Source organism: Oncorhynchus gorbuscha, linkage group LG02, assembly GCF_021184085.1.
Source record: "Oncorhynchus gorbuscha isolate QuinsamMale2020 ecotype Even-year linkage group LG02, OgorEven_v1.0, whole genome shotgun sequence".
Classification (NCBI taxonomy): Eukaryota; Metazoa; Chordata; class Actinopteri; order Salmoniformes; family Salmonidae; genus Oncorhynchus; species Oncorhynchus gorbuscha.
The window spans coordinates 73,714,466-73,737,527 of record NC_060174.1 but is presented as its reverse complement, the minus strand read 5'-3'; the positions used below and the strand labels follow the sequence as shown (position 1 = coordinate 73,737,527).

Below are 23,062 nucleotides of genomic sequence, written 5' to 3'. Positions count from 1 at the left end.
ACAGCAGGAAAAGAGAAAGAGTGAACCGTTACAATACAATTTATACAAAACAGAAAGTAGGTTGATCCTGGGAGATCGGATCTTTGGATTGGTTCAGCTGGGCGGTCCGTCTGTAGTCTTCCGCCATTGGCTCAGCTGGGCCGTCCGTCTGTAGTCTTCCGCCATTGGCTCAGCTGGGCCGTCCGTCACTCTAGAATCCCGCCGTCACATCCGTTCAGCTAAAGGAGACTGTGTGTGTGCGCTGGTTTGGCAGTCAGTGTGTAATGTGGGAGCTATCCTGTAGGGGACCCCACAGGCTTTACTGTGAGTTGTAGCCATGTATTTAGCAGTAGGCTGATCACTTGCATAAGAGAATAGCAATTCTTTACACTAGCCAGACGTACAGCCTTTTAAACTTTCACAACCTCTTAGATCACGTGTTAGAAACATATCCAATCAAGGCTTAGGTGGCTATCAACGTTGTATTTTCACAGAATGTATTATAAAGTTACATCCAAGTTATCGTCATTGCCCAGTGGCACAATCATTACCAAATGTTTATAATCATAGACTCCAAGAGTGGAACCATGGAAGTGGGGCGGTTATTTACAGACCTACTAGCAGTGCACAGACAGCAGCTACAAGCCCTGACTGTACAGGGAGAGATCCAGACTCTATGGTACAGTTACTGGAGAAGGAGGTGCTCAGGAGAATGGAGCCCAATGTGAAGCTGGAGGAAGTGGAGGATCAAGCCTGAGCCCAGTCAGGGCAGAACAGAGACTACAGCAGCAGGGCTTCAGCTCTATAAGGTACGACCCAGAGAGACCGCCTAGGGAGCTGGGGAAAGGGCTGGAGAGTGCTGCCCATTACTGGTTCCGAGGAGGACAGCTGTGAATGTGGTGAGGTGTGTGGCCCTGCAGAGTTCTGCATCCCTTCTCCCCAAAGACGTTGGAGACTGAGTGCTGAAACAGTGCCCCCAGGAGATTGAGGAAACTATCTGCATGGCTAAGGAGTACCTGAACAACACACCTGGGGAGTAGAGCAGTGAGATGGACAACCACTCTGATGGAGAAGGGTACTCTGTAGACCAACAGAGAGAAGAAACAGCAGGGTATGGACAGATCATGTTTTGAGTATTTCTTACTCATATGTTGCCTACAAATATTGTGGGTTTATTGGAATGCATTTGTTGATATGTCTATTTCAATTTTTAAGACATGCAGAACCTACAGTTAACTGTGAGAAGATTAAAGTCACAGGGCTGTGCCCAGGGTTGTTTCTGAAGAGGATAGATGTGTCGAGTCTGCCTGTACTTTAGTTTCAATATAAGATGCCAGACATCTGGATGACATTTACAGTGAGGATAGGAGACTTGATGGGGAAGATGATTTTGCTGAACATGAGGACTGGGTTAAGGAAGAGATAAAATACAATAGCTAGTCTGAAGTAAAGGTTGAGATCAGGACAGTCTATTGACATGGCTAGAAATACTGAAAAGATTGAGAGGGGTCAGCTAAGAAACATAGCAAATCAGATGCCTGTCTCTGGGAGGGCCAAGAGATGTGTATCTGCCCATCATCTCCTCGTCCAGCCCTAACACTGCTGAGACCCTCTCCTACCTGAAACGTAAAAACAAAAGATCCCTCCCATAGACCAAGCCACTGCTGTCCTGACTGTGGTAAGAACTACAAACAGGCTGACTTTGTCAGTAAACACAGTTGCAGTGCCTTCCCTAAATTTCACTGACTGTGACCAAACCTTTACTTCTCAGACATGCCTGACCCACCACCCCAGAATCAATAATAGTATAATAGTGTGGAAAGCAGTTCAGGGACAAATATTATCAGAAATCTTACGAGGACCCACACAGGTGAGACCACTTATACATGTATAGACTGTGGGGACGTCTGTTTTCAGCTGAAAGGGCTGCAGGAGAAACAGCAACATCTACACAGAAAAAGGCCATTCCGCTGCAGTGTGTGTGGGAGGGCTTGCATCACAGCCACAACCTGACAAAACACAAGCTTCTTCACTCCCAGGCAAAGCCCTTCCTCTGTACCCACTGTGGAAAGAGCTTTAACCTCAATGACAAGATGCTGAGGCATCTGAGGACAGTGCACGATGAAAGCATGTTCCCTTGGATGTGGTGCAGCGGAAGGGCATCTTCCCCTAACCCTGCCTTGTGTCACGTTCTGACCTTTATTTCCTTTGTTTTGTATTTATTTAGTACGGTCAGGGGGCATCAGTTGGGTGGGCAGTCTGTTTGTTTTTCTATGATTTGGGGATTTGTATGTTTCGGCCTAGTATGGTTCTCAATCAGAGGCAGGTGTCATTAGTTGTCTCTGATTAAGAATCATACTTAGGTAGCCTGGGTTGCACTGTTTGTTTGTGGGTGATTGTCTATGTTGATTGCTTGTGTCATCACAGTTCTCATTTAGCTTCACGGTCATTTTGTTTATTGTTTTTGTATTCAGTGTTCAGTACTTTCTTTAATTAAATATCAAGAAGAACATAAACCACGCCGCGTTTTGGTCCGCCTTCCCTTCAACAGAAGAATCCCGTGACACCTTGTTAATAATGCTTACATCTCAGATCCTTTCAACTGCTTTAGTCCCAAACCAGCTAACTCAATTACTCCATATGTTCAACAATAAACATTTAACATCAGCCTACTTTAGTGGACATAATTTATTATCCACATTAATCTAGCAACATTTAAGTTACTACACCAGTTTCCCCATGATGAACATTTAAAGAAGCACAAAGACTATTTTGGATCTACAGACTGAGTCCCTGGCCAGTGTGACCAATGAGTGCAGGTACTATGATTGTAACGGGTGGCAGGTAGCCTAGTGGTTAGAGCTTTGGGCCAGTAACCCAAAGGTTGCTGGATCAAATCCCTGAGCTATTCTGTTCCCTGTGTGCCATGGATGTCGATTAAGGCAGTCCCCCACACCCCTCAGATATTAAACAGCATGATCATTACACAGGTACCCCTTGTGCTGGGGACAGTAAAAGGCAACTCTAAAATGTGCAGTTTTGTCCCCCACATGTCTCAAGTTGAGGTAGCCTGCAATTGGCATGTTGACTGTAGGAATGTCCACCAGAGCTGTTGTCAAGATAATTTTATGTTAATTTCTCTACCATAAGAGACTTATTTACATTGACTTATTTCCTTATATGAACTGTAACTCAGTAAAATCTTTGAAATTGTTGCATTTGGCGTTAATAGGCTCCATATATAATTATGGAGCCTCGGCTCCCGGATGCTGTAATAATATCGAAGCTGTGCATGGAAGTAAAGCTTGGCTACAACTTTGATACAGAATCCATACTGATGAGTGTTCAGGGACAATAAACAGCAGACACTGCATATCCTCTTAATACTCTATACATTTTACAGTTTTATTACAATAATCATGTAGACATCATGCTCCTGCTGACGAGCAAATACAGAGGCATCCTAGCCTGTCAAATCACCAGTCAATCCTTTTTCAAAAGAATACAAAAATAAGTCAAAAATACAGAAAGCGAATATACACCAGATTAAACCCTTGTTCTGGAGGGTCTCCGTGTCTGCTTTTTGTAGCTCCGTCTTTAATTTGTGAACTATACATCAAATGAACTGAATGACATCACTCCAGGGTATTCCAGGGATAGTCGTCAGGCCCTGGTTAGAGCACTCATAGTCAGGGACTGATTCATTACTGAAATTGTCACATCACATTACCCTCTACCCATGTGATAGGTCAAAAAATGTCAACTCACATAGACTTGCAGAGGTTCCCAAATGCCGTTAAACAATCATTTATTTCAACTTGAGGCAAAGATGATTTAGCAATGTGTTGAGTTTGCCCCTCTCTTTTCTCCTCCCATCCCTTGTGAACTACTTACCTTGGCATGCATAAACCTCTACCTTATGTACATTCACATCTTCCCCTAACCCTGCCTTGTTAATAATGGTAACGTCTCAGATCCTTCTAATTGCTTTAGTCACAAACCCACATGTCTCATCTATAGCCTTAAAGATAGAATCCGCAGTAGGGGAAACTGCGCCACGGCTGTTTTTGTTTTGTTGACGAAGCAGAGCTGGGGAGCGTTGGGTCTCATGGTAAAAATAAATGCACTATAAACACTGCTGTTCTATCTCGCGTCCAATCATGTTCGAGAGAAAAACACAGTTCATTGTTTGCAGTAACTTCTTTGTTGTTGTCATATCGCAAATGGGTGTGGCAGTTTTACCGTGAAGGACTCCAGCTTTAAAGTTGGAATCTGTAGTGGTGAAACTGGCAACTAGTTTGACAGAACACAGCTTTTGTTTGGATCATTCTCCCATGCGTAAGGTAGGCAACACTAGTCTTGGCAAGCTTAGCTCCAGACAAACACTAAAACCATGTGACCAATGTGCACAATGTAAAGGAACTAAATTGACACAGGAACAACTGATCAATTAAATCGAATGACTCAAGTCCGGACTGGGTTGAGAACTGGACCTACTCTGCAGCCTTGCTATATACAATTTACAGGCACACATACATACACGAACCACACACACACAAATGCTCATGATGCACATCAATCGCTTAGCCCAACAGCAGCGCCATGACTCCATGTGGCTCAGGTTCCATGTTCATGGTTAGTGCACTCGTTGTCCATTGATAACAACGTCATCAAACTCCTACAGGAGGCAAACGCAGAGAACAGCAGAGTTAATATGACTCCAGTGTCATGGAGTCATATAAACCCAATAGTAACACTTACAGCCATGATGGCCACTGTGTGACTTCTGAAATGTCAATAGATCTATGACAGACGAATAAAGAAGTTCATATCTGCAGTGCCAACTAACTCCCCCAGACCACCCTCACCTCTTCACTCTCCCTCTCCTCTTCGTCCTGGGCCTGTGCGTCAGAGGCCCCTCCAGCCTTGAGCAGGGCCTGTACCTCCTTGTTGGGCCTGTGCAGGGAGCAGTAGAGGGCTGTGTGGCCTGCATAGGAGGGCTGGTCTACATTGGCTCCCCTCTGCAGCAGCAACTGCACCACCCTGGGGCTCTGGGACTCCACGGCCCAATGGAGAGGGGAACGGCCTGAGCCTGGGTCCTGGGGGTGCAGAAAGGGAGAGAGAGGCAGTGAGTGGATCATCATAACATTTAAGTGTAAGTATCTTGCTCAGCAGGTGAGGGGACCTTTAATGACTTTAATGAATGAAGTGCTGAGGCATGTTGGAACCCAGCAGGCATGGAGGACCCACCCTGTCTATATCAGTCTACTCACCCTCTGGTTAACATCAGCTCCTGCCTCAATCAGCATGCTGATTATGTCCTCCTTGCCCCTCTGTACTGCCAAATGCAGTGCACTCACCCCTAAAGGAGAGAAAGAGAGAGGGAGGGTGACATTACAAATAGAGAAACCTAAAAGGTAAAACAGGGATGATAAAGTTACGGTATGTAAAGTTTCTAACGGTACAACGACAGGCTACACGTCGTCTGGGCGATCTGTGTACCCGAGTAGTTGGTGACGTGTAGATAGTCGGTGCTCTGGCAGTTGGAGGTGATCTCTCGTACACAGTCCTGCCTCAGCTCCCTGACAGCCAAGTGCAGCGGTGTGTTCCCTCCTCTCTCCTGGAGCTCAGCACTCGCACCGCCCCACAGCAGCCCCCGCACACACTGGGACTGGTCCACTATGACAGCCAGGTGGAGGGCAGTCTGACAGAGGAAGTAAGGAGGAGGAAGAAAAGAAGTGGACATTGAAAATAGAGGAAAACACAATAGAGACAAAAAGTCCCCAAAGTAGGAGATTTGAGAGGGCCAAATGAAGAGTGAGGAGACCAATAAAATGAAAGTGGACACATGTTAATTACATGTTAATAAACCCCCCATTGGGGAACTCCCTATGCTGGTGTGGCTGATCTCAGCTCAAAAGAGCAGTGTGTCCCTGTGCTTACCTGTCCCAAGTGGTTCTGGATGTCCAGGTAAGGCACCCAGCTCCTGTCCAGAGCGATCACCCCCAGTAAGTATTGTACGAAGGCCCAGTGCTCGTGGATAAGAGCCAAGTGAAGAGCCCTATGAACAAAGGAGATGTTTGAGATAACAATGACAAATAGCCAACAAACTGCTGTTCATCATGTGAATAGTAACGAGAGCCTACTCACGTGTCTCCATCCTCAGACACAAAGTGCAGTGTGTTGAGCATCTCGTCTCTCCTTTGTCTTTCCCCCTCCAGGCTCGGTGCTGCTTGCCTCCCACGGTCGTCGACTGTGTAACTGATAACTGGTTCATTCAGGTGCATGGTCCCCAGCCCCTGTGATATACTCCCCATCGTCTCATCTGTAATTGAGTCCCCTATAGCCGAGTCCAACCTCTCTCCACCACCCAGTGAACTAAAGTCCATAGGGTGCTTGTCAGTGTCATCCAGTGAGGGGTAGGAGGCCGTGTGAGGAGGGGACCTGGGCCCCCAGGTTTTGGATGTCTCATTGCTGAAAGAGTCATCCAGGCTCAACGCTGTTCCACTCAGACATTCTAGCCCACTGTCGCACCAATCATCCGGTGCAGAAGTACCCAGAGTTTCGTGTTTGTCAAGCCCGAAGCCAAGCATAGGCCGTGCATGCTGCTTTCCAAAATCGCACCTGGGCTGAATACCAGCCATTACGAATACTGTTGCTAGCTAGCTATTCGTTTTTTATAATAGACTATTTTGCAACAGCTGGTTAAAATCGATTGATTCTAGTAACCAGTTTGCGAAAGCAATGTAGCAGGCTAGCTGTGCTTTCAAGCTGGTAACTGATGTCCAAGCAGTTAGTTAGCTAGCTAGCACGCTAAAGGTGCTAGAGGACCAAGTCTACGAAAACAGTACAGGGCGCTGCATCTAAGCTCTAACTGATATCATCAAAGTTCATCTTTGATGGTTTTTCACTTAGTAAAATAAATATTAACGTTACCGTGCTAAATTGTTTACAGGTCAAGTCGTCTCGCGAAAGGAGATGTCCTGGGGAATTCCCAAAGCCTCTCCAGCCAAGTCTGTTAGAAGGAGTAGGTCCTGTGCGCATGCGTGAAATTGCATATCGGATAGGTCCTTTATTACGGTACCACCGACAGAACAATGAGAAAAACATATTTGACTGTACTGCTGTTATAGTGAGGTCAAATCAACGTTTATTGGTCGCGTACACAGTTTAGCAGATGTTACAGAGGGTGCAGCGACATGGTTATGTTCCTAGCTCCTAACAATACAGTAAAATGTCAAACAAGTACACAAATAATAATAAACATTTAAAAAACACAACGCACACTAAGAATGATATGAACAGCAGTAGATATATTAGTGAGCTATGTCACTTTGCTTCTGGACCAGAGTCTGGAATATAAATATCACTTAGAAATGTCCTCGTGTTTGAAAGAAAAGCACATTTTTTTGTCCATTAAAATAACATCAAATTGATCAGAAATACAGTATAGACATTGTTAATGTTGTCAATGACTATTGTAGCTGGAAATGGCAGTTTTTTTATGGAATATCTACATAGGCGTACAGAGGCCCATTATCAGCAACCATCACTCCTGTGTTCCAATGGCACGTTGTGTTATCTTAATCCAAGTTTATCATTTTAAAAGGCTAATTGATAATTAGAAAACCCTTTTGCAATTATGTTAGCACAGCTGAAAACTGTTGTTCTGACTAAAGAAGCAATAAAACGGGCCTTCTTCAGACTAGTTGAGTATCTGGAGCATCAGCATTTGTGGGTTCAATTATAGGCTCAAAATAGCCAGAAACAAATAACTTTCTTCTGAAACTCATCAGTCTATTCTTATTCTGAGAAATGAAGGCTATTCCATGCGAGAAATTGCCAAGAAACTAAAGATCTCATACAACGCTGTGTACTACTCCCTTCATTGAACAGCGCAAACTGGCTCTAACCAGAATAGAACGAGGAGTGGGAGGCCCTGGTGCACAACTGAGCAAGAGGACAAGTACATTAGAGTGTCTAGTTTGAGAAACAGACACCTCACAAGTCCTCAGCTGGCAGCTTCATTAAATAGTACCTGCAAAACACCAGTCTCAACGTCAACAGTGAAGAGGTGACTCCGGGATGCTGGCCTTCTAGGCAGAGTTGCAAAGAAAAAGCCATATCTCAGAATGGCCAATAAAAAGAAAAGATTAAGATGGGCAAAAGAACACAGACACTGGACAGAGGAACTCTGCCTAGAAGGCCAGTATCCCGGAGTCGTCTCTTCACTGTTGATGTTGAGACAGGTGTTTTGCGGGTACTATTTAAAACTTCTTCGGGATCGGTGTCCCATCCATGGGACGGTTGAGCTAACGTAGGCTAATGCGATTAGCATGAGGTTGTAAGTAACAAGAACATTTCCCAGGATATACACATGTCTGATATTGGCAGAAAGCTTAAATTCTTGTTGATCTAACTGCACTGTCCAATTTACAGTAGCAATTACAGTGAAATAATACCATGCTATTGTTTGAGGAGAGTGCACAATGTTGAACATAAAAAGTTATTAATGAACAAATTAGGCATAATTGGGCAGTGTTGATTTTTTTTAAATAACAGAAATGCAATGGTTCATTGGATCACTCTAAAACTTTGCACATACATTGCTGCCATCTAGTGGCCAAAATGTATATTGTACCTGGGTTGGAATAATACATTGTGGCCTTTCTCTTGCATTTCAAAGATGGCGGTACAAAAAATAATACAAAAGAACGGTTGTTTTTTAATTTGTATTATCTTTTACCAGATATATTGTGTTATATTCTCCTACATTCCAAGAGAAGCCAGACTTCCACCAAAAATGTCTCAATTAAAAAACATAAAATAATATGTCTTTGGTCTCTGTGTTTCATAATTTTCCTTCAATTTGCAAGAGGCTGAATGTATCTCACAGGAGAAAGCATCTGTCTATCTACGTGTATGCCATCTATCTGAAGCGATCTGAACTCCGTTGACAGAAAAAGTATCACAAATTTGCCAATCAGCGTTGAGCTAAACCAAGCGAGCTTAACTGTGAATGGTTCTGGCGCACCCAAAAAAAGAATCATGGGGAGACACTTTGGATTTGGCATCACTCCTATCAAATCCCATTGAGAGCATATGTCATTGGCAGAAAAATCTTGAATTGTTGCATCTCGTTGTGTTGGGCCTTTCCTAAATTAGCCATGGATGGAGATAGGGATTTGGACTTCTGGTTTTACTTAATTCTCCATACTGGCCAATGATTATAACAGCGATTCTGATCCAACCATTAATTCATACATTGTTGTGCCCCTGGCCTGAGAGGATGGAAGTTCAATATGTAGCTAGATGTAGAAGGCTAATGTTAACTAGCTAACATTGCCCATGAATGAAAGGGCTTGGCTTCCCCAGGGATTTGACCCACGCACCACTACTGATGGCCTGGAGATAGAAGCTGTTTATCAGTCTCTCGGTCTCAGCTTTGATGCACCTGTACTGTCTCCACCTTTTAGACGGTAGTAGTGTGAACAGGCCGTGGCTCTGGTGGCTGAGGTCCTTGATGATCTTCTTGGCCTTCCTGTGACACCGGGTGCTGTAGATGTCCTGGAGGGCAGGCAGTGTGCCCCCGATGATGCGTTGGGCTGACCACACTACCCTCTGGAGATCCCTCGGGTTGCGGGCGGTGCACTTGCTGTAACATGAGGTAATACAGCCTGACAGGATGCTCTTGATGGTGCATCTGTAGAAGTTTGTGAAGGGCCAGGACACATTTCGTCAGCCTCCTGAGGTTGAAGAGGCTCTGTTTTGCCTTCTTCAATGTGCTGTCAGTATGAAGGGACCATTTCATATCATCAGTGATGTGCAAAAGCTTTTGCCCCTCTCCCCTGCAGATAATACATTATTAATACAAAATTGGGCATCATTCATCTCAATCAATACATGACTTACTTTACATAACAATTGCTGGGTTTGCTCGGAAAGCCTGCTTTATGTTGCATAGGTGTCTGTCTTTTGAAGAGCACAATTATCAAAATGGTATGGATCCTTGATATCACCATCAATTCGTTTGATGACATTCCCTGTAATAATCACTAAACGAACAAAGATAATTTGCAGTAGAAAATAGCACTTGAAGTCAAATATGCATTTCATGAGGATACATGGGGTGGCGCCAGAGACCTATACGAAAACAATGTTTTGGTTTCCTCTTTGTCATCTGTAAGCAAAAGGAACATTAACAAAGGTTATCAAGGACAAACAAAGCTCTATTTTATAGGATTCATTAGCAACTAATTCGCTGCATGAAATAATGGTATGAGACGTTCCAAAGATAGGCTAAAACATTTCAGAGAAGTAAAATACATTTCTGAAAAAAGTCAAAAGGAAATGGAGCGATGAAAGAGGCTACACGACATGTCATGCTTTTGTGTGAAAAGGATATTCAAAGAAACTGAACAGGAATAACTAAGTGTCAGAGAATTAAGAGGGTTGTTTGAAGGTGAGGTGTGTATGTGTGTGTGTGTGTGTGCACATGCTTGCATGCGTGTGTGAGAGGGAGGCACTTAATTATAATACCTTACCGCACTCTCTCCTCCAGTATCACCATCCAAAAGAAGTGAAATAGAGAGAGAGAGAAAACATGGTCAGCCTCCATCCATGTATTGATTTGGGAAGGTGGATATGCTTGTGTGGTGGTATGGAGTTAGAGATGGGAGGGAAGTGGTTAATAAAACACCTGGCCAAATACATTCATTTCAGCAAGCTAGTGGCCCATGGAAAAGTATGTGCTGTGTAGGGATGTAACTAGCGTAAACCCCACCATTAGTTCAGCATAGCAGAGTAGCATGTGGCTGTGCCAAAGATGTGCTGCTGCAGATGAACATGTGGATGATTCGCATGGGAGCTGAGCTCAGTCTGGGCGTCCTGCTCTGTACACTATGTGAGGAGGGGAGAGGAGGCACTCCTAGAGGAGGCTCAGGATTTTGGGCTGATGGGGGAGGAAGAGGGTGGGAGGAGGTAGAGGAGGTGGAGAGATCACCACTCTACAATACAGCAGCTCGGGCTCGGATCCACAAGGTGGCAAAAGGAAACTTGTGTCCCCTCTAGTTTTATGCCCCTATATTTAAAAAGCAGAGTGATAGGTTAGCGTGTGCCTGGTGTGTGTAGGGGGGCTATGGAAAGCTTAGGTTTGACTCCTTTGGGTTTCCATACATTTAAAAAAACAAAGTATCATCTGTGGTATGCTAAATTAATAACGTGATACGCCTCTGTCTTTAATATTTGATATTGATTTATAAGGGTGGAGTCAAGTTTACCATTGTAGCAGCTTCACTCAACATGCCTCACCACTACAGTGTTTAGTTAGTTTCTTAGCTAGCTGTAAAAAAAAATTAGCTCTATTAGCCTATTTAGCTAGCTCGGACCTAACAATGGATAACATAAATTGGCTTCGCCAAAGTACCCAAACAAAGCCAAAGGAGAAGGGGACACCTGGTTACTGGTGTCAGTGGATGTTAAAAGTTGTGACAGTATTGTGAAGTTCTAGTATGTGGTGGACAGTACAGTAGGCCAGGAGGACCGAGGAGAAGAAACTGAGTGTAAAAGACTGTTCTTGGATGCTGTCATTGTTGAAATGTCGGAACGATTCAGAGAACACAACAGCCAACTAGTTGGTGGAGGCCCTGTGTGCCCTTGACCCAGAGAGCCATTACTTTCTAGATGTTAAAAAGGGGAAACCACCACTGGATCTAAGCAAAACCGATTTGGTGGAAGCGTAGTGTGTAGGGCGCTGTCCATGGTGCTGATAGAGTGCAGGGGAGATTTCGAACAAACCTGTCACTTCTTTGTCAAAAGCACTCAATGGTCTCTGCATTTAAACGTTTATGTTTATTGTGGTATAGAATTATATAAGTAGAATTCAATAGAATTCCAATGTAAGAACCCAAATGATGCCCCTGGGTAAAGCTACATATGGGTATGTTTCATCATAGAAATAGATAATTCTATTCTCTCTATCGTTCCGTTCCTGCTCCCAGCTGTTCCTATTCCCCTAATCATCATTTAGTCTTCCCACACCTGTTCCCGATCCTTTCCCCTGATTAGAGTCCCTATTTATTCCTTTGTGATCCGTTCCTGTCCCGTCGGTTCCTTGTATTGTATTCACCATGCTGTGATTGCGTTTCGCCCTGTCCTGTCGTGTTTTTGCTGTGATTGTGTATCGCCCTGTCCTGTCGTGTTTTTTTTGCCTTCATCAGATGCTGCGTGTGAGCAGGTGTCTCTGTCGACTACGGCCTGCGCCTACCCGGGCGACCTGCAGTCTGTGGCCGCTTCTCCAGTTATTTCCCTCTACAAGTCTAGAGGATTTCTGTTATTCCCTGTTTGGACTTAAATAAACTCTGTTTCTGTTAAGTCGCTTTTGGGTCCTCTTTCACCTGCATGACAGAAGGAACCGACCAAGGAATGGACCCAGCGACTTCAGACGCTCGTTACACTGCCGTCGAGATCCAAGGAGCCATGCTCGGCAGACACGAGCAGGAATTGTCTGCTGCTCGCCATGCCGTGGAGAACCTGGCCGCTCAGGTTTCCGACCTCTCTGGACAGTTCCAGAGTCTACGTCTCGTGCCACCTGTTACTTCCTGGCCTGCCGAGCCTCCAGAACCTAGGGTTAATAACCCACCTTGCTACTCCGGGCAGCCCACTGAGTGCCGCTCCTTTCTCACGCAGTGTGAGATTGTGTTCTCTCTCCAACCCAACACATACTCTAGAGAGAGAGCTCGGGTTGCTTACGTCATTTCACTCCTTACTGGCCGGGCTCGAGAATGGGGCACAGCTATCTGGGAGGCAAGGGCTGATTGCTCTAACAAATTCCAGAACTTTAAAGAGGAGATGATTCGGGTTTTTGACCGTTCAGTTTTTGGTGGGGAGGCTTCTAGGGCCCTGGCTTCCTTATGCCAAGGTGAACGGTCCATAACGGATTATTCCATTGAGTTTCGCACTCTTGCTGCCTCTAGTGAGTGGAACGAGCCGGCGCTGCTCGCTCGTTTTCTGGAGGGACTCCACGCAGTGGTTAAGGATGAGATTCTCTCCCGGGAGGTTCCTTCAGATGTGGACTCTTTGATTGCTCTCGCCATCCGCATAGAACGACGGGTAGATCTTCGTCACCGGGCTCGTGGAAGAGAGCTCGCATCAACGGTGTTTCCCTGCTCCGCATCGCAACCATCTCCCTCCTCTGGCTTTGAGACTGAGCCCATGCAGCTGGGAGGGATTCGCATCTCGAATAAGGAGAGGGAACGGAGGATCACCAACCGCCTGTGCCTCTATTGCGGAGTTGCTGGACATTTTGTTAATTCATGTCCAGTAAAGCCAGAGCTCATCTGTAAGCGGAGGGCTACAGGTGAGCGCAACTACTCAAGTCTCTCCATCAAGATCCTGTACTACTTTGTCGGTCCATCTACGCTGGACCGGTTCGGGTGCTACATGTAGTGCCTTGATAGACTCTGGGGCTGAGGGTTGTTTCATGGACGAAGCATGGGTTCGGAAACATGACATTCCTTTCAGAGAGTTAGATAAGCCTACGCCCATGTTCGCCTTAGATGGTAGTCATCTTCCCAGTATCAGATTTGAGACACTACCTTTAACCCTCACAGTATCTGGTAACCACAGTGAGACTATTTCTTTTTTGATTTTCCGTTCACCGTTTACACCTGTTGTTTTGGGTCATCCCTGGCTAGTATGTCATAATCCTTCTATTAATTGGTCTAGTAATTCTATCCTATCCTGGAACGTTTCTTGTCATGTGAAGTGTTTAATGTCTGCCATCCCTCCCGTTTCTTCTGTCCCTACTTCTCAGGAGGAACCTGGCGATTTGACAGGAGTGCCGGAGGAATATCATGATCTGCGCACGGTCTTCAGTCGGTCCCGAGCCAACTCCCTTCCTCCTCACCGGTCGTATGATTGTAGTATTGATCTCCTTCCGGGGACCACTCCTCCTCGAGGTAGACTATACTCTCTGTCGGCTCCCGAACGTAAGGCTCTCGAGGATTATTTGTCTGTGTCTCTTGACGCCGGTACCATAGTGCCTTCTTCTTCTCCGGCCGGGGCGGGGTTCTTTTTTGTTAAGAAGAAGGACGGTACTCTGCGCCCCTGCGTGGATTATCGAGGGCTGAATGACATAACGGTTAAGAATCGTTATCCGCTTCCCCTTATGTCATCAGCCTTCGAGATTCTGCAGGGAGCCAGGTGCTTTACTAAGTTGGACCTTCGTAACGCTTACCATCTCGTGCGCATCAGAGAGGGGGACGAGTGGAAAACGGCGTTTAACACTCCGTTAGGGCATTTTGAGTACCGGGTTCTGCCGTTCGGTCTCGCCAATGCGCCAGCTGTTTTTCAGGCATTAGTTAATGATGTTCTGAGAGACATGCTGAACATTTTTGTTTTTGTCTATCTTGACGATATCCTGATTTTTTCTCCGTCACTCGAGATTCATGTTCAGCACGTTCGACGTGTTCTACAGCGCCTTTAGAGAATTGTCTCTACGTAAAGGCTGAGAAGTGCTCTTTTCATGTCTCCTCCGTTACTTTTCTCGGTTCCGTTATTTCCGCTGAAGGCATTCAGATGGATTCCGCTAAGGTCCAAGCTGTCAGTGATTGGCCCGCTCCAAGGTCACGTGTCGAGTTGCAGCGCTTTTTAGGTTTCGCTAATTTCTATCGGCGTTTCATTCGTAATTTCGGTCAAGTTGCTGCCCCTCTCACAGCTCTTACTTCTGTCAAGACGTGTTTTAAGTGGTCCGTTCCGCCCAGGGAGCTTTTGATCTTCTAAAAGAACGTTTTACGTCCGCTCCTATCCTCGTTACTCCTGACGTCACTAGACAATTCATTGTCGAGGTTGACGCTTCAGAGGTAGGCGTGGGAGCCATTCTATCCCAGCGCTTCCAGTCTGACGATAAGGTTCATCCTTGCGCTTATTTTTCTCATCGCCTGTCGCCATCTGAGCGCAACTATGATGTGGGTAACCGTGAACTGCTCGCCATCCGCTTAGCCCTAGGCGAATGGCGACAGTGGTTGGGGGGGGACTGTTCTTTGTCGTTTGGACAGACCATAAGAACCTTGAGTACATCCGTTCTGCCAAACGACTTAATGCCCGTCAAGCTCGTTGGGCGTTGTTTTTCGCTCGTTTCGAGTTTGTGATTTCTTACCGTCCGGGTAGCAAGAACACCAAGCCTGATGCCTTATCCCGTCTGTTTAGTTCTTCTGTGGCTTCTACTGATCCCGAGGGGATTCTTCCTTATGGGCGTGTTGTCGGGTTACAGTCTGGGGAATTGAAAGACAGGTTAAGCAAGCACTCACGCACACTGCGTCGCCGCGCGCTTGTCCTAGTAACCTCCTTTTCGTTCCTGTTTCCACTGTCTGGCTGTTCTTCAGTGGGCTCACTCTGCCAAGTTAGCTGGTCATCCCGGTGTTCGAGGCACTCTTGCGTCTATTCGCCAGCGCTTTTGGTGGCCGACTCAGGAGCGTGACACGCGCCGTTTCGTGGCTGCTTGTTCGGACTGCGCGCAGACTAAGTCGGGTAACTCTCCTCCTGCCGGTCGTCTCAGACCGCTCCCCATTCCTTCTCGACCATGGTCTCACATTGCCTTAGACTTCATTACCGGTCTGCCTTTGTCTGCGGGGAAGACTGTGATTCTGACGGTTGTCGATAGGTTCTCTAAGGCGGCACATTTCATTCCCCTCGCTAAACTTCCTTCCGCTAAGGAGACGGCACAAATCATTATTGAGAATGTATTCAGAATTCATGGCCTCCCGTTAGACGCCGTTTCAGACAGAGGCCCGCAATTCACGTCACAGTTTTGGAGGGAGTTCTGTCGTTTGATTGGTGCGTCCGTCAGTCTCTCTTCCGGGTTTCATCCCCAGTCTAACGGTCAAGCAGAGAGGGCCAATCAGACGATTGGTCGCATACTACGCAGCCTTTCTTTCAGAAACCCTGCGTCTTGGGCAGAACAGCTCCCCTGGGCAGAATACGCTCACAATTCGCTTCCTTCGTCTGCTACCGGGTTATCTCCGTTTCAGAGTAGTCTGGGTTACCAGCCTCCTCTGTTCTCATCCCAGCTTGCCGAGTCCAGCGTTCCCTCCGCTCAAGCGTTTGTCCAACGTTGTGAGCGCACCTGGAGGAGGGTGAGGTCTGCACTTTGCCGTTACAGGGCACAGACGGTGAGAGCCGCCAATAAACGCAGGATTAAGAGTCCAAGGTATTGTTGCGGCCAGAGAGTGTGGCTTTCCACTCGCAACCTTCCTCTTACGACAGCTTCTCGTAAGTTGACTCCGCGGTTCATTGGTCCGTTCCGTGTCTCCCAGGTCGTCAATCCTGCGCTGTGCGACTGCTTCTTCCGCGACATCTTCGTCGCGTCCATCCTGTCTTCCATGTCTCCTGTGTTAAGCCCTTTCTTCGCACCCCCGTTCGTCTTCCCTCCCCCTCCCGTCCTTGTCGAGAGCGCACCTATTTACAAGGTACATAAGATCATGGACATGCGTTCGGGACGGGGTCACCAATACCTAGTGGATTGGGAGGGTTACGGTCCTGAGGAGAGGAGTTGGGTTCCGTCTCGGGACGTGCTGGACCGTTCACTCATCGATGATTTCCTCCGTTGCCGCCAGGATTCCTCCTCGAGTGCGCCAGGAGGCGCCGGTGAGTGGGGGGTACTGTCATGTTTGTCATTTATTATCATGTCTTGTCCCTGTGCTCCCCATGCTATTCGTTTCCCTCTGCTGGTCTTATTTGGTTCTTTCCCTCCTTCTATCCCTCTCTCTCCCCCTCCCTCTCTCACTCTCTCGCTCTCTCTTCTCTCTATCGTTCCGTTCCTGCTCCCAGCTGTTCCTATTCCCCTAATCATCATTTAGTCTTCCCACACCTGTTCCCGATCCTTTCCCCTGATTAGAGTCCCTATTTATTCCTTTGTGATCCGTTCCTGTCCCGTCGGTTCCTTGTATTGTATTCACCATGCTGTGATTGCGTTTCGCCCTGTCCTGTCGTGTTTTTGCTGTGATTGTGTATCGCCCTGTCCTGTCGTGTTTTTTTGCCTTCATCAGATGCTGCGTGTGAGCAGGTGTCTCTGTCGACTACGGCCTGCGCCCCCGAAGCGACCTGCAGTCTGTGGCCGCTTCTCCAGTTATTTCCCCTCTACAAGTCTAGAGCTAGCGTAAATATAGATTGTGTCATGCCTTTATCCATCTGATATTTTGTTTACTCTGCCTACTTGGTGCCATTGTTTTGTTCTGTTCACATTAATTCGTTTGCATTCGCAGTTTTGTCGGTATGCTAAACTGTTGTTCAGTGTTTTTGTTTGCATGCATGAATAATTAGGCTACTACTTTCAGCATTTAGTTTGCATTATTTTGGTAAGTGGTATCAAATGGTAAGTGGTATCAAATGGTATCAAATGGTATCAATTGCATCAAACACATAGTTTCCATGTGCTTTAGTGTGCAGGACGCTGTCCAACGTGCTGATGCAGCGCAGCAGAGATAGGCTACAGATTTCGTGTCAACCTGTCACTTCAAAAGCAAGCATTCAATGGTCTCAGAGTCTCAGCATTTGAACTTTATGTTTGTTGTGGTATATACGCAGAATTCAGTATAATTCCAATGCAAGAACCCCCCCCCCCCCCCAAATTGTGCCCCTTCATCGATTTCAACTGCCCCTTAAGTCACTTTATTCTGGTGCCGGGTCTGCAGCAGCTCTCTGAAAAGTGCTGACCTGCTCTCTTCAGTGGACATTCTTCAATGCTGGCAGCAGCACAAGAATCCCCTCGTCCATTCACCCCTTCTCCATCCCACCTCAAATTCCCTTTCCCAGGTCAGAGTGGTGATCTCATATACAGTCATTGGATTATCTTATTAGGAAAAATTGTGAGGTTAAGTAAGCTTTCTGCCTATCTTAACAGATACATGAACAGACTTTGGACACATCTACTCATTCAAGGGTTTTTCTTTCTACATTGTAGAATAATAGTGAAGATAAAAACTATGAACTATGAAATAACACATATGGAATCATATAGTAACCAAAAAAGTCTTACACAAATTAAAATATATTTTATATTTGAGATTCTTCAAAGTAGCCACCCTTTGCCTTGATGACAGCTTTGCACACTCTTGGCATTTTCTCAAACAGCTTCACCTGGAATGTATTGAAGGAGTTCCCACATATGCTGAGCACTTAATGGCAGCTTTTCCTTCACTCTGCGGTCCAACTCATCCCAAACGATCTCAATTAGGTTAAGGTTGGGTGATTGTGGAGGCCAGGTCATCTGATGCAGCACTCCATCACTCTCCATCTTCGTCAAATAGCCCTTACACAGCCTGGAGGTGTGTTGGGTCATTGTCCTGTTGAAAACAAATGATAGTCACACTAAGCTGTCAGAGCAGCTCACAGATCACTACACCTGTGCATAGTTCATCTGTAAATAGCCCATACAATCTACCTCATCCCCATACTGTATATATTTATCTTGCTCCTTTGCACCCCAGTATCTCTACTTGCACAGTCATCTTCTGCACATCCTACCATTCCAGTGTTTAATTGCTATATTGTAATTACTTAGCCACCATGGCCAATTTATTGCCTTACCTCTCTTATCCTACCTCATTGGCACATGCCGTATATAGATTTTTATACTGTATTATTGATTGTATGTTTGTTTATTCCATGTGTAACTCTGTGTTGTTGTATGTGTCGAACTGCTTTGCTTTATCTTGGCCAGGTCGCAGTTGCAATTGAGAACTTGTTCTCAACTAGCCTACCTGGTTAAATAAAGGTCCAATAAATACATTTTAAAAAGTGCAAACCAGATGGGATGGCGTATTGCTACATAATGCTGTGGTAGCCAAGCTGGTTAAGTGTGCCTTGAATTCTAAATAAATCACAGACAGTGTCATCAGCAAAGCACCCCCAAACCATCACAACTCCTCCTCCGTGCTTCACGGTGGGAACCACACAATGCAGAGATCATCCGTTCACCTACTCTGCGTCTCACAAAGACACGGCGGTTGGAACCAAAAATCTGAAATTTTGACTAATCAGACCAAAGGACAGATTTCCACCGATCTAATTTCCATTGCTCATGTTTCTTGGCCCAAGCAAGTCTCTTCTTATTATTGGTGTCTTTTAGTAGTGGTTTCTTTGCAGCAATTCCACCATGAAGGCCTGATTCACACAGTCTCTTCTGAACAGTTGATGTTGAGATGTGTCTGTTACTTGAACTCTGTGATGCATTTATTTGGGCTGCAATTTCTGAGGCTGGTAACTCTAATGAACTTATCCTCTGCAGCAGAGGGAACTCTGGGTCTTCCTTTCCTGTGGCGGTCCTCATGAGAGCCGGTTTCATCATAACGCTTGATGGTTTTTGCGACAGCACCTTCAAAGTTCTTGTCATTTTCCGCATTGACTGATCTTCGTGTCTTAAAGTAATGATGGACGGTCGTTTCCCTTTGCTTATTTGAGCTGTTCTTGCCATAATATGGACTTGGTCTTTTACCAAATATGATTGGCTCAAATGCATTAAGAAGGAAAGAAATTCCACAAATGAACTTTTAAGAAGGCACACCTGTTAATTGAAATGCATTCCAGGTAACTACCTCATGAAGCTGGTTGAGAGAATGCCAAGAGTGTGCAAAGCTGTCATCAAGGCAAAGGTTAGCTACTTTGAAGAATCGCAAATATAAAATATATTTTGATTTGTTTGAAACATTTTTGGTTACTACATGATTCCGTATGTGTTGTTTCATAGTTTTGAAGTCTTCACTAATTATTCTTCAATGTAGAAAATAGTAAAGATAAACGAGTAGGTGTGAACGAGTAGGTGTGTCCAAACTTTTGACTCCTACTGTAACAGACTCTCCGCTGCTCAGGCCTTCTGTGTTTTGATTCATTTAGGCACTAGAAGACATGAAAATAACTCTCCAGATGTTCCTTAAATCAAGCATGGAGGAAGGGAGACAGCAGGTTATTTAGGGAATCAGGACGGTACCTGTAAAACCTAATATTTTTTTTTTTTTGGGGGGGGTTATCTATGAGAATTACAGCTGTAGTGTCTTATTGAATAGCTGTCAAGCTGTGTTATCTGTTTACTTGGGGAGCTGGCCTGGTAAAAGAGTGTTTTAAACCTGCCAATGGCTCTTTCCTCTGGCTCTAAATCATAGCCCTGGGAGATGGACTGCCTGGGGGGGTGTGCAGCTCTCGGCATCTGCTAGACACACGGATCAGAGAGTAGACCTGGGTCAAGGGTATAGAAATGTAATCCATGGACTCTACAATATTTATATTATCAAGGCACTGAGATAGATGTCTTCCACATGTCATAGGAGGCAGTCCTGGAATTCAACGGTTAATCCAAGCTCTGCATAGCTGTTGGCATATGGTGACAGGAAAATGGTGTTCACATCTTTAATACATAAGGGTACCAGTGTATCATTCGATAATAGAATGCACACCCAAGCAGTTTTGAAAAACGAAGAATCAGCAGAAACGAGCCATGACTGCTCTGATCATCAAGCTAGTAGTCAATCTCTAAGCACAAAGTGTAGGCTGCACATAGCCCGTCAGTATTAAATACACGGGCAATTGATTTATTCGCTGTAAAGGCTGTATTGGGCTTTCACCAGAAGATTATATTCACCTAATTAACTAGAGTCATTCAAACTAGACTCATTAAGGAAGAAGGTGTGTGTGTGTGTGTGTGTGTGTGTGTGTGTGTGTGTGTGTGTGTGTGTGTGTGTGTGTGTGTGTGTGTGTGTGTGTGTGTGTGTGTGTGTGTGTGTGTGTGTGTGTGTGTGTGTGTGTGTGTGTGTGTGTGTGTGTGTGTGTGTGTGTGTGTGTGTGTGTGTTGGGGGGGTGTATAGTATGTATGAGTGTTTGTGTTAGAAAGGCTGATCATTAGGCAAGAGAATGATGTGTGTGTGTGTGTTGGGGTGGTGTATAGTATGTATGAGTGTTTGTGTTAGAAAGGCTGATCATTAGGCAAGAGAATGATGTGTGTGTGTGGGGGGAGGGGGGGGTTGTAGGAATCAATGCATTTTTAAAGCCGGAAGTCTTCATTTTATGAGCTGACCAACAATGACTGTATTAAGGGGCACTGACCTGTCTAACTGTATGTTTTGTGTCATTGAAGCCACTGATGAACACACGGCTGGTGGTATACAGATGTGCAGTAAGCTTGTGCAGCTCCTCCATGTTTGTCCTGGATTCCCTGTGACGTGAAGTCATGTAGTGATGTCAGAGATGTCAGGACAATGTGACAAAGATGAACCCTTATTCTCCAGACCATCACTGTGATGAATGTCAAAGCACACCCCTGGCACTCTCTGCCATTCACTGTAACACTCCCTCTTTCTCCTTCCTCTCTCCTCTGCCATTCACCTTCTTCTCTCCCTCTCCCTGCCTTCTTCTCTTCTGCCATTCACTGTAACACTCCCTCTTTCTCTCCCTCTCCCTGCCTTCTTCTCTTCCTCTCTCTCTGCCATTCACTGTAACACTCCCTCTTTCTCTCCCTCTCCCTGCCTTCTTCTCTTCCTCTCTCTCTGCCATTCACTGTAACACTCCCTCTTTCTCTCCCTCTCCCTGCCTTCTTCTCTTCCTCTCTCTCTGCCATTCGCTGTAACACTCCCTCTTTCTCTCCCTCTCCCTGCCTTCTTCTCTTCCTCTCTCTCTGCCTTCTTTCCTCTCCTCCCCTTTCTCTTCTTCTCTTCCTCTCTCTCTGCCTCTTTCACTCCCCCTGCCTTCTTCTCTTCCTCTCTCTCTGCCTCTTTTTCCTTCCCCCTGCCTTCTTCTCTTCCTCTCTCTTTCTCTCCCTCTTTCTCCCCCTGCCTTCTTCTCTCCTCTCTGCTCTTTCTCCCCCCTGCCTTCTTTCTTCCTCTGCCCCCCTGCCTTCTTCTGCCTTCTTCCTCCTCTCTCTGCCTCTTTTTCACTCCCCCCCCTGCCTTCTTCTCTTCTCTTCTCTGCCATCTCTCTCTGCTCTTTCACCCCTCCTTCCTTCCTCAGATGCCTTTTCTTCTTCTTCCTCTCTCTCTGCCTCTTTCACTCCCCCTGCCTTCTTCTCTTCCTCTCTCTCTGCCTCTTTCACTCCCCCCCACCAAAACCGATGCCTTCTTCTCTTCCTCTCTCTCTGCCTCTTTCACTCCCCCCTGCCTTCTTCTCTTCCTCTCTCTCTGCCTCTTTCACTCCCCCCTGCCTTCTTCTCTTCCTCTCTCTCTGCCTCTTTCACTCCCCCTGCCTTCTTCTCTTCCTCTCTCTCTGCCTCTTTCACTCCCCCTGCCTTCTTCTCTTCCTCTCTCTCTGCCTCTTTCACTCCCCCCTGCCTTCTTCTCTGAGACACGCCCTCACTCTCACTAGATTTTAAGGGGAGCTGTTCTGCCCAAGACGCAGGGTTTCTGAAAGAAAGGCCCCTGCCTTCTTCTCTTCCTCTCTCTCTGCCTCTTTCACTCCCCCCTGCCTTCTTCTCTTCCTCTCTCTCTGCCTCTTTCACCCCCCTGCCTTCTTCTCTTCCTCTCTCTCTGCCTCTTTCACTCCCCTCTGCCTTCTTCTCTTCCTCTCTCTCTGCCTCTTTCACCCCCCCTGCCTTCTTCTCTCCTCCTCTCTCTCTGCCTCTTTCACCCCCTCCCAATCCTCTAAGCCTGCCTCTTCTGTCCATCTTCCGCCTCTCTCTCTGCCTCTTTCACTCCCCCTGCCTTCTTCTCTTCCTCTCTCTCTGCCTCTTTCCTGCGTTTACTCCCCCTGTAACTGCCTTCTTCTCTCACTCTCTCTCTTGCCCCTCAAACACCAGCTTCTCCTTTGCCCTGGCTGTCTCCATCCAACCCTCCTTCCTTCTAAACCTGACAATACAGTTTTCTTTTCTGTCTTTCATTTTATTTTTCTCCCAATCTCCCTCTCTCTCATTCTCTCACTAGATTTTAATGTTTCATATGCAATCTTTGGCTGACTTTATAGTCCAATTATCCTCCAAGTTGAGCAAAAGCTGACTGATCCTCCTGTGAAGAAGTACCATTTCAGATATCAAACGTTACTAATTTAAAATGTCACACATCTTGGCTAATAATAACACTTCATGATCTACTCTAAAATATGAATGACA

At 45.9% G+C, this 23,062-nt stretch overlaps 1 protein-coding gene across 1 annotated transcript; it reads right to left on the bottom strand.

Annotated features, from left to right (window-relative positions):
* Positions 1 to 3,359: 3,359 nt before the first annotated feature.
* Positions 3,360 to 7,025, bottom strand: LOC124009279 (NF-kappa-B inhibitor alpha-like). Its single transcript, XM_046320914.1, has 6 exons — positions 6,130 to 7,025; positions 5,923 to 6,040; positions 5,482 to 5,683; positions 5,253 to 5,341; positions 4,848 to 5,078; positions 3,360 to 4,657 (listed from the first exon to the last, which is right to left on the bottom strand). Exons 1-6 carry the CDS (start codon positions 6,621 to 6,623, stop codon positions 4,616 to 4,618), a joined length of 1,176 nt encoding a protein of 391 aa, XP_046176870.1. The 5' UTR covers positions 6,624 to 7,025; the 3' UTR covers positions 3,360 to 4,615.
* Between the last annotated feature and the right edge of the window lie 16,037 nt (positions 7,026 to 23,062).